This window comes from Colius striatus, chromosome 10 (genome assembly GCF_028858725.1).
Source record: "Colius striatus isolate bColStr4 chromosome 10, bColStr4.1.hap1, whole genome shotgun sequence".
In the NCBI taxonomy this organism is placed as follows: domain Eukaryota; kingdom Metazoa; phylum Chordata; class Aves; order Coliiformes; family Coliidae; genus Colius; species Colius striatus.
Window position 1 is genome coordinate 17,432,147 of NC_084768.1, and position 11,111 is coordinate 17,443,257.

The 11,111-nt window shown below is 49.6% G+C and overlaps 2 protein-coding genes across 14 annotated transcripts in view; both read right to left on the bottom strand.

Annotated features, from left to right (window-relative positions):
• PRRC2C (proline rich coiled-coil 2C) overlaps window positions 1-3,653 on the bottom strand; it is a 73,209-nt gene extending 69,556 nt beyond the window's left edge. For all 13 annotated transcript variants that reach the window (XM_062003762.1, XM_062003758.1, XM_062003764.1 and 10 more), the window contains exon 1: window positions 3,517-3,653. The gene's annotated coding sequence lies outside the window, so the exon portion shown is untranslated. The remainder of the gene's footprint in view (window positions 1-3,516) is intronic.
• Window positions 3,654-4,020: 367 nt separating this feature from the next.
• Window positions 4,021-10,908, bottom strand: LOC104553503 (dimethylaniline monooxygenase [N-oxide-forming] 4). The gene is made up of 9 exons (XM_010196191.2): window positions 10,872-10,908; window positions 9,665-9,834; window positions 9,145-9,333; window positions 8,650-8,812; window positions 8,120-8,265; window positions 7,640-7,839; window positions 7,108-7,457; window positions 6,736-6,805; window positions 4,021-4,856 (listed from the first exon to the last, which is right to left on the bottom strand). Exons 2-9 carry the CDS (start codon window positions 9,794-9,796, stop codon window positions 4,469-4,471), a joined length of 1,638 nt encoding a protein of 545 aa, XP_010194493.2. The 5' UTR covers window positions 9,797-9,834; window positions 10,872-10,908; the 3' UTR covers window positions 4,021-4,468.
• Between the last annotated feature and the right edge of the window lie 203 nt (window positions 10,909-11,111).

Sequence of the window (11,111 nt, forward strand, 5' to 3'; positions counted from 1 at the left end):
TTAATGAGCAGAGCCCGGAAAAGTTTGCTTTTCTAAGAAGGGAAAGTTTGATTTATAAGCTTTGGCAAGCAGAGCAACAAAAAATTGGCAACCTATCCATTGCTGGTTTTACCATGAAAAAACATTTGGTACCTCTGAGCATGATGAATTACATCTTATATCCTAACTAACTGAAAATTACATCTTATATCCCAACTAACTGAAAATTGAGTGAAATTGCCATTCCACTTTGGAATCAGCTGTACACTGATTTAGGGAGATATTTAACAGACTCTCCTCTCAGTAACCCATCACCCACAGTTCTTCAGGCACTACTATCGCATTTGATGTACCTGAATATAAACTGCAGTAATTCCTGTCTCTGATGCTGTAAGCCCCTGAAAGTGTAGCTCACATCATTTTCAAATTCACTATCAGTTAAAATTTATCACCATCATACTTTGGATTGAAGATGTATAATGCGGATTCTGCACTATGATTTTACTGTTAATCAAACCAGTGTCAGGTACGTAAAACCACGAACAATGTGAACAATACAGAGCTTCTCCCTTTAATACTTGTTTGCAATCTATAACAGACTCGTTTGTTACCATTTAGTTAGAATGTTACGTAATGGTTGAGGTATTTGTAATAAAAACAGTCTATTTCTGCTAGCCTCTTCTTCGTAGACATAAAAGCTGTCTTCATCTGATTTTTATTAGGACTTCATCTTCCTTTGCTCTTTATGCATTTTTAAGACTTCTGTGCACTCTGTTTTCATTTCACCCAACACAGACAGAACATTATTTCCTCCCTCCTCCTCACACAAATCTCAGCTTTTATTTTTACGCCTGCTTTCATCCATGAGAAGTTTCTATGTGGTTTTGTGAAACCCATACCTGAAAAAAAAATGAAGGCATGAAGCTGAGCAAAGAAAAAAATTTCCTACAGAAGATGAACAACTGGTTCTACCAGTAAAGCACCACCGGCAGTCATTACTAGCCTAACATCCATCCCCAACTAGTGAAAAGGTGGTGTATTTTCAGGGCAGAGTTTCCTCCCCCAAAAACTCTCCATTACTGTACATAGCCTATGAAGATATCTCACTCTTCCTGCAATAGAAGGAAGAGGAATGTTTTTCTTTGCTCACGTCTCCCATACACTACACAAGAGTTTATTCCTCTGCAAAAACACACTATGGAAGGATTTCAGCTTTCCACAAGAACTACCTTTTTCTTCTTATCTCCACATCTAAGCCTCTTATCCATGCCACCCTTATATGGTATTTAGACTACATTTTCTACTCTCTCTCCACTTTCAAGTCACTCCCGTTAGTTAGCCTGGAAAATATTCTGGAATAAAAGGCTTGCATTTTCAGTAACTTGGGACACTTGGCCAGAGACAACCCCCTATAACATACCCACTGCTTTGAGTGACTTTTTCTCTTTATTGACATACAGCATTCATTCAAACAGAAAAAAAACGTACACGACAGCTCCCTTTGGAATTGCATCATCTTCTCCTTGCTCTTGTGGCCTGATTCACTTTCCCTGGTAGACTTTAGGATGTGTGGAAACAGGGCCAACGGAAGAATGCAGACCATAAAACTGTACCATCAAACAAGGACTCCAGCAACCAAGTTAGAACTGCAGACTGATACAAGTATTTTGCTCTACAAACAGATAAAGTTCCTGTTATGAAGTCTAAATGAAAGTAAAGAAACCAATTGCTCCTAAACTGTAAAGAGACAGAATATTTCTATTAGCAAGACTCACTGAAGTGACTGTGTATTGACTCATATCTATTTTACATGCTATTATTCACCAAAGCAATAAACTTCATACAGGAAGCATACATACACTAAGGCAGAGTTCCAGGTGACAGACACACACACAAGCACTGGTCTGTGAGAGAACCAAGTTCTCACTCCAAACAGCCACCTTCACCAAAGCAGTCATGCTCATCATCCACTGAACACAATCTGAGGGACAAATTCCCCAAATTAAAAACCTGGAGATTCCTTAGCCCTAAAGAAACTACCATAGCTGAACTAAAACACTGCAAATTCAGGTTGAAGAAAAATTCTCTAGACTATGTAATCCGAAGAAAACTGACAGACATTCAGTGCCTGGTAGTTGGTATTAAGTCGTAATCCTTTTGTTTCTCACTGATGGACAAATGAGATCATGTCCTGCTTCCTCCCACCTCCAAAAGCAGTTTCTTGCCTGAGCAGAGCCCTTAAGACTAGGCAATGGGTAGGCCTGATGCCTCGCTGCAGAAGAAACAAAGCCATTAGAAATTAGAGCCCTGCTTCTTCCGTTAGAAATAACATTGATTTCTATGAATGTACCCATCTGACACCAGTAATCAAAGAGCAACAAGGAAATAGAGTCCTTCCTCAATGATACAGAGTTCAAGACCTTTCATAAAGGAACAAGCTCATAGAACACAGGTGAGAAACCAAACAGGGAAAGAAACAGAAAAAGCAAAATATTCTGTTGAAAACTTAGCACAGCACCGCACTCTCATGCATTCTCCCCTTCCCTACGGGCTCCCCTTTCCTAGGCTCTTTAAAGCCTAGACACTATCTAGGCAATCTTTAGGCCCAAGATTTTCAATCCCTGCATCCATTGGTGATGGCTCCCATTACATGCACTGCATTATGCCCACTGCAGACCAGCTGCCTAAATTTTAGCCATATCACCTAACCATGCCCTCACCATCCTTTGAGAACTACTGCTGAGAACACCTCCGAATCTGCCTATTCCAGCAAATCTTGCCCCTAGGAGCAGAAACAACACCTTCCTGAACGATATTTCCTCAGTCCTACATCAAACAACACAGGAACAGCCTTTTACTGTGTATCTCAAGAACCCTGAATGAGTATTTCAGAGTCAGAAAACCAAAGTGTCGTGCCCTACATGTGCCTTCACGATCCCGTAAGAAAAGGCTCCCCTCCCACACGTCTGTGGAAGACGAACCGCACTCACAAAGTGAGAGCAAAAGCCTGAAAGAGACGGCACGTTTCTCGAGTAATCTGCTTCGAGAAGAACAGAAAGGAATATCCGGAGCCGTTTAAAAAAGAAGGAAGGGTGTGGGACGGGGGACAGGAGGGAGGGCGGGAGAAGAAAGCAGCACACCCACAAAAGGGACCCTCAGCCGCCCCCACCACAGTAGCCCCTTCCCGCCACCCCCGGGCGAGGCCCGGCGCGGTGCCCGGCGCGGGGTGCGGCCGGCCCCAGGCGGCGATGCGCTGCGGCGCGGCCCAGCAGCGCGGGGCAGCCCGGCCTGCCCGCCCGCCGCGGGCCCAGCGCCGCGCCACCTCCCTCCGCCCGACAGCGGCGGGTAGCGGGGGCTCGCTTCCCGGAGGCACCCCCTTCTCTGCCGGCCGCGGGCCCGCCACCGCCGCTAGGCCCGGCGGAAGCCGCCCCCGCCCGGGGCCATGCGGCGCAGGCCGCTCTCCCGCTCCTCCCGGCCGCCGGTTTCGCGCCGCAGATCCGCGAAGCGCTGTGGAAGGCGGGAGCGCCGCCGCCCTACCTGGCACGCAGCGCGGCGAGCCGGCGCTCCGGCCTCCCCGGAGGCTCCCGGATACGGCGAAGCCGCTGCCGCTCCCGGCGCCGCGACGCCGCTCCTCAGCCGCTTCCACACAGGAGCCAAGATGGCGGGCGGCCAAGCCGGCGCCAACGACGTCTGACCTCACCGCGCCGCGCGCGCGCGCACCCGCCAGCCGGCCCCGCCCCCGCGCCGCCGCTCACGTGATCGCTTCATGCCGCAGTCGGGCGGGCGGGCGCGCGGCCGCAGGCGCGCCCCCTGGCGGCGCGGGGTGATGGCTGCCCCGTACAACCCGTGCTGCCCGCCCCCTGCCCCGCCATGTCACCCTGTCCCGCTGTTCCCTGCAGGCCTGAGGCGGCTCGAGCAAGGGCAGGGGACAGTCCTCAGTCATCTCCCATACTCTCTCATAGCAGGGCACTCTGCCACAGTAGGGGGTACTGGGGCCACTTCCCCCCTCCCCAATAATATACCATTAATAAAACCATCAGAGAAAACCAAATGTGTGAGGTTTATTTGTGGCTCCCTGCTTCACGCCCCAAAAGTTACCAGACAAATATAAAGAACTCTATAGTTCAGCGTTTCAGAAAATCTCCAGGTGTTGAGGTTCTTGATGAACTTTAAAGGAGGAAGCTTTGGGCGAGCAGTGGGAGGAGGAAGGCTAGCTCCATGAACACCAGATTGTTCCCAAATGGCTCTTCCCAGAAGCCCTCTAGAGACCTGTCCTGGTACTGGCGCAACGCGGGCACAGACTTCAGCAGGTTTGGGGTAAAGTGTCCATACAGCCCTTTGTGGGTGTGAAACATTGGCGGAGGTCTGGGCACCAGGTCCAGGTTCCTGCTTGTGTTGGGACAGCTCCAGCCCCAGTGACAGCAGCCAGCAGTGGCACAGCTTCACATTGTCCCCAACTCACCCACATCTGGGTCTCACCAGGTTTCTTCTACAGCTGGGGACCTGTCTGGAGGCTCCATCCTGGCTGGTGGTATTTAGAAAGGAGGAAACCTGCCATGAGAGCTGCTGGCAGGACCAAGAGGCACATCCAACACCAGCCAGAGGAGCTGTCAGAGAAGTCATCCACCATCCGAGTTCTCAAGGGCTTCAGTGTCCGCTGCCACTGAGTCAAGATAGCATCTCTGGCCCCGCTCCACTTTCCCCGTCCCATCAGTCGATACTGGTAGGGGGTGCAGGGGCCGAAGAAGACAGCCAGGGCCAGACGGGGGTCTGTTAGGAGCAACCTCAACATGCTTGGCTTTACACCAGCACATGAAGCAATTTCACTGGTGTAGCTGATAAAACTCATCTTCAAGTTCTCCCTCTCAGGTGGATTCCTTTATTGGGACATAAAAGAAATAAAATCAAATAGCATCATCCCATTTCAGTTCCCAGCTCCAGAAAAAGCAAAAGCCCTGGGCTCAGGCGTTAGCTGAACCTTGGTCTCTGAAGTCGAGCTCCCTCAGCCCTAAATAAATCTAAAGGCATCAAGAGGGCCTCTGTGGGGTTGAGTCCTGCAGTCAGCTATGGCAAGTATCCTGGCTTCAGCTGGGACAGAGTTAGTTTTCTCCCTAGTAGTTGGTGCAGTGCTGTATTTTGGATTTAGTGAGAGTATAATGTTGATAACACACTGATGTTGCAGTGGTTGCTAAGTAGTGCTTACCTTAAGGATTTTTCAGTTTTCCATGCTCTGCCAGTGAGGAGGTACACAAGAAGCTGGGAAGAAGCATGGGCAGACCTGATCTCGCCAAAGTGCTACTCCATACCACAGAATGTCATTCCCAGTATAGAAACTGGAGGAGGTTGGCTGGGAGAGGCTGATCACTGCTTGGGGACACTGTGAGCATCAGTCAGAGCTTGGTGAGCAATTGCATTGTGCATTGCTTGTCTTTCTTTGGGTTTATTTCTCTCTCTTTTTTGTTGTTTTCCTCATAATCACAATTATTATTATTATTATTATTATTATATTGTATTTCAGTTATTAATATGCTTTTATCTCAACCCATGAGTTTTAATTTTTTCCTTCCTGATTCTCCTCCCTATTCCACTGGGAGGGAGGGGAGGAGAGCAAGCTGCTGTGTGTTGCTTAGTTTCCAGATGGGGTTAAACCATGACAGCAGGGAATAGGCAGAAGCTTGTTTAGTCTCTGCAACCTAGTTGAGGCCTTAAAACTGTTTCTAGCATAGTAGTGCCATCCTTAAATACCACAAATACCCATGCAATATGCTTCCCTGAGGTTCACCTGTGTGGACTGGGCCAGTTTTGAGAGGTAGAGTAGTAGATATTCACAGATATGACTGCTAAGGGGACTGGGAAAAAATAGGAGATGCAGAAAGCTTCCCATTCTGGGAAGTACCTCCAACATTTTTCTGTTTGAAGCCTTGTCTCCCTTGAAGGAGAGGAGATGTGTGCTGAATCTCCTAAGCAAACTTAGAACAGCCTTGAGTTTGCCTGTGTTGCATCTTAGACCTGTGTATTTCTGCATAACAGCATTTTGCCATCGCTGGGGCTTCTGGTGACAATCCTTGTGGCTGTGTTTTGTCTCAGATTTTCATCAGTGTCCTATGACCCAGCTCTCCCTGGCTGACATACCTAATGCAGCCTTCACCTTGCCTGGCCTGAGGATCCCAAAAGTTGCTGCAAGGCAGTATGTCCAGCATCACCTTGCCTTGAGGACACAACTTGACCTCCTGTAAAATCCCAGTGCCAACAATGCAGGACGTTAGCTCCCACATACACAACGGATGAGTTCCAGCCCTGTCTAATACTCATCTTGACCTGTCAAGAACAGCCAAAAAACTGTCTTTCATCCACCCTTATCGTCTGGCTCAAGCTGGGTTTCTGGATTGGTCTTGGCCCTGACTCTCCCCTGCCTGGATTTGGGAAGGAGAAGCCACGAGATGGCACCCTTAGTCTAGAGGAAACCAAACCTTCATCTTGACATGCTGGAAATGAAGACATGGCTTAGAGGCTTGGCAGAGGAGCTCTAGTCATAAGTTGCTCCAGAGTACCATGCCCTTGGTGTCTTGGTCTGTCATCCATAAAAGAGCCACAACAGCATTTCTCCACCTTGCCATGGGTGGTGAGGGAAGAGATGCATCCAAGAAGAGGTGAGTGTCCTAAGTGGGTCCTTCTCACCACTACCACAAGTCCCCCTTTCCCTGGAGTTATCTTGGCACATGCCCATTGCACCCCAAGTGCAGGAGCATCACACACCTTTTGACTGGTGGCTTCCTCTTCAAAACATCAGCCATCATCCTGCTGGTGGGAGGGAGCTTGTTCCAGCCTGTGAACAACAGAGAAACCAGACACCTCTAGCAGCACTGTAAGCTGAGAAGTTCCCTCTCTTCTCATGCTCCTAGCCCCTTTGCTGAGAGCACTCATGCTTAATAGTTAGAACATGTGTAGAGCAGCAGGGATATGGGGATGCAGTTGAGGGGCAAAAGCTATAGTGCTGCTAATGTCTGTGGCCACCATGGGCACTGTGGCAGACCCTGAAATATGCCCTAGACTCTGTGGACAGCAGGTTGGGTTGCCCCAAACCTCCCAGTCCACTAGATCCCACCATCCCTGCACCCCATCTCCCACCTGCAAAGATTCCTGCCACCCAGCGAGCCTGCATTTCTGTTCCCACCATCACAGAGCCTGTCAGCTGGATTAAGCCGATGATGGCCAGCGTTGGCTTTTCCAGCTGGGGAGGGAAGATGCATTTATAGAGCCAACGGTTGTCCTTGAAGAGGCTGCGAACTGACTCTTCAAGGAAGGGAAACGAGGAGATATAGCCTGTGGCAAACAGCACCACGTCGATGTTTTCAATCGTCCCGTCTTCGAAAACAGCAGAGTTTTCGGTGAACTCCTTCACTTTTGGCTTCAACACAATGGCTCCAGAGAGAAGGCAAAATGGCAGCTCTTCGTTGACAATTACCTTGAAGTTGGAGCTTGCAGGTGTAAAAGAGGACAGCAGTGTTAGCATCTGGGAGGGACTTGGATCGTCTCTTGTGGCCAGAGTTCCCCTCTAATGATTTCCCATTCCCCAAGTATCTCCTGACATTTGAAATTGAGCATTTTACACCATTAAAACCCCCTGATCAACCAACAAAATAGTCAGAAAAAACCCAACTTTTTAGTGGAAGCCAAGCCATAGTTTGTGTGGTTAAACCATGAATTGAACTTCCGAAACTTGATCCTGTTCATGATGGCTGATGGGAGAAGCCAGTCAAGAAAGCTGTTGAAGCGGGTGGTATTGACCATGTCCATGGGGAAGCCATGGTCCGAGACCCGGCTTAACACCCACGTGCTGCTCCTGGAGCTGAGGAACACCTGGGGGAGAAGGCAGGTCTCAGACAGTTTTGCCCTGAATGGCAAATCCCATCTCCTGCACCTGGGAGCCAAAAGAGTTATCCCAAGGGAAAGAGATGGCATCCAGATGAACCGAACAGTTCATGGAGGCTTCTGCAAAGATTCTCCAGGAATTGCAGAGCTTCTTCAATTGCCCTCCATTTGAAGTAGTATTTATTGAGAACCCTGATGGGCAAAGCTTCCTGCACATAGCCAGAGCCCCCAGCTTTCCTGGTCCCTGGCCAGGCTCAGGTCACTGTACCTTTGCAGCCACGTGGCTCAGCTCCACGGAGAGGTCACCACCAGTGTTGCCAATGCCGATCACAAGGACACGCTTTCCCCGGAAAGCCTCCGCGTCTTTGTATGCCTGGCTGTGGAGGTACTGGCCTTTGAAGTGAGTATTGATACCTAGGCAGAGAGCAGGGGGCATCTACTACGGCCAAATACATTAGCTTGCCCCAGCCTCATGCCAGGAGCCTCTGCAGCCCCTGACTCTCTGCCTCCAACCTCTGCTTGTAGCTGAGAAGCCCCTGAAGGTTTTCCACCCTCCTGTACCTCCTTGTCTCAGTCCTGCTCTGGAAATTCTCATACAAGAGCCTGGCTGCACCTTTACAAGGTGTTTTCCTGTTCCCAGTAATGGCCTTCACCATTCCCAAAGGGTGAGGATCCCACCTGCCCCAGCACTAGGGGCTTCATGGAGCTGGGAGGCTCACAAAGGAAAATGCAACCAAGGGACCTGAGGATGCTGGGTGAAAAAACTACAGCCTACTCCATTGCTGAGACAGGGCTTACCTGGGAAAGAAGCCAATGGTAAGTACATCTCCTGGTAATGGCCGGTGCAAACCATGACAGCGTCGAAGATGTGAGACTCTTGGATGCCATCAGTCTCAGTGACCACCTCCCACTGACCTGAGGTGGCAAAGTCTGGGCGTTTCCTCACACTGAGAGCTGTTGTCTTGCACCAAAGTCCAATAAAACAGCAGTCAGGAATTGTGCTACATTTTGGAGAGATCCTGCCTGCAAAGGACTAGGGCTGCTGAAGGCGGGCTGTGTCCCTGGGGAGCTGTATGTCACTTTGAAGTTGTTAGATCCCACTTTGCACCTTTCCCCTGGTGATGTCATTGAGGGGGAAGATGCACCAGGCAGCCCTTATTTGAGCAACTTCATTTAAAACATGGAGCCAAAAAGGCTGTATTCAGGGTGTTGGCCCATCCCACCCGGGCAGTGCCCTGGTATTTGCAGCCACCGATTGCTGTTCTCCCCATGGCATTTGTGGTCCCTGCTCACCTTGAATCGTATGTGTTGCAGGAGGCCGAAGTGCTGGGCATACATCCTAAAGTACCTCAGGACTAGGTTATGGGGTAGGTAACTGGGAAAATCCTCTGGGTAAGGGAAGTCGCTGAAGCAGGACATCTCCTTGGAGGTGTTGGTGATGACTGAGCGGTACACACTGATCCTCTCACCATCTGTAGAGTCCTGTGTGAAGCCAGCAGTGCCATTTTCAAGTGTGCAGGGAAGGACTTTCTTTCCCCAAAGCGAGAGTTTTTCCTCTTTGTATTTGGGTACAAGGAGTAAACCAGGTCAAGGAGTAAACCAGGTCAAGGAGTAAACCAGGTCAACCAGGTGATCGTGGCTTCTAATCCCTCCATTTCCTTTTCCTCCTTGGAGTCAGGTGGAGCCCTGTACCTTGAACAAGGATGGTCCTGGAGGGCATGGCCACCCTTTCCTCTTTGCTGCAGGCAAAGGACACCCAAGGGAGGGAGCAAACCCAGGGACAATCCTCCCCGCATAGTCAGAGCCCACTGACCGTGTAGCACCAGAGCCCCCCGATGTCCTCGTTCCTCTCAAAGCAGGTGGGCTCCAGCCCCTCATCCAGACAGCACTTGACAGATACCAACCCGCCGACCCCAGCCCCAATAACAGCCACGCGCCGCACCATGCTGTCCTGCAGCAGGCAACACGCCAGCGAGCGAGCAACTGAAAATAAAACAGCCTAGGAATTAGCGGAGAAACCAGTCCCTTCTGCCCATCCCCAGCAAAATACCCTGGTCTTCCCTGGCTGAAGGTATCCACAGAGGAAAATAGTCCTCGGAGAAAGTCATTACCAGCTCTTGACTGAGTGCTATGGATAGATGCTGCTCATTACCCTTCCCACCATAGCAATCCCACACCAAGAACCCAGACATTCCCCTCCAGCGAGTGAGGGAAAAGGAGGCACTTTTAAACCTCGCTGCTGTGCTAAGCTGGCTTGTTTTCACGCTTCCCTTTTTAATTTCCCATTAAAGGGCATTCTCTTGAAAACAAAAAAAGCTTGGAAAAAAGGGGGGGGGGGATGCCTGACTGAGCAGGAGCAAGGCAAAGCAATTCAAAAGACAGAAAGCACCATGGAAGAGCAGCTGGGATTACAGAATACACAAAAGGTTAGAAACCCAGGAAACTCAGGGTATAAATGAAAGGAACTCAAAGCTCAGGGTGTGTAAACTGATCTACCCAGTAAACTGATTTGTCCAGCAAAGAAACCAGGAAACAAATGAACTCACATGAACTTTGATTAGATAGCAAACACTCCAGAGTCTCAAGAAAGAGTAATTTATAACTTTTTTTTACAATCTGTTTTGTGTCAAAAAGTAACTTAGCAGAAGCAGGAACTGGAGGAAATTGCAGAAAGCCAGGGAAAAATTAGAGGTGCAAAAAAATGCCTCTGTATCCAAAAGCCCAGGCTGAGCCACTCCTTGATCTGCAAGAACAAGGCAGGACATACCAACACTCGCCCACCCTCTGTTTCCAGAGCCTCCCTTGGCTTTAGGAAGGGGTAGCAACGTGATCAGGGTGCTAGTCACTCCTCTTTTCTAGCGCTGCCTACACACAGCTCTGCTCTGGAGGATCCTCACAACACTCCCCTCTCCCCCCACCAGCAGTGAGGCAAAGCCAGTGGACAACCCCAAAACCCCAGAGAGCCATCTGCTCACTTTTAAAGCCTGCAAACCCCAGAGAGAGAGAAATGAGGAGCAAACCTTTTGGGACAGTGCTGTGCCTTCGCTGCTCAGACTTCAGCTGAACTTTGCTTCAAGTTTCTCTAGCTGCAGATTTAAAAGGAAGGCTGAGGTCCGGGCAGCTTGCCACAGCTCTTGCACCACCGACCTTTACACTCGCATTTCTCCACTCTGCTGTGCTTCAATGTGCTGGCAAAAAGTTCTCAATCTCCCTGCAGCAGTGTTGGGTGGAAATCTAGACCGTAATCCTAAGAAGGCAAC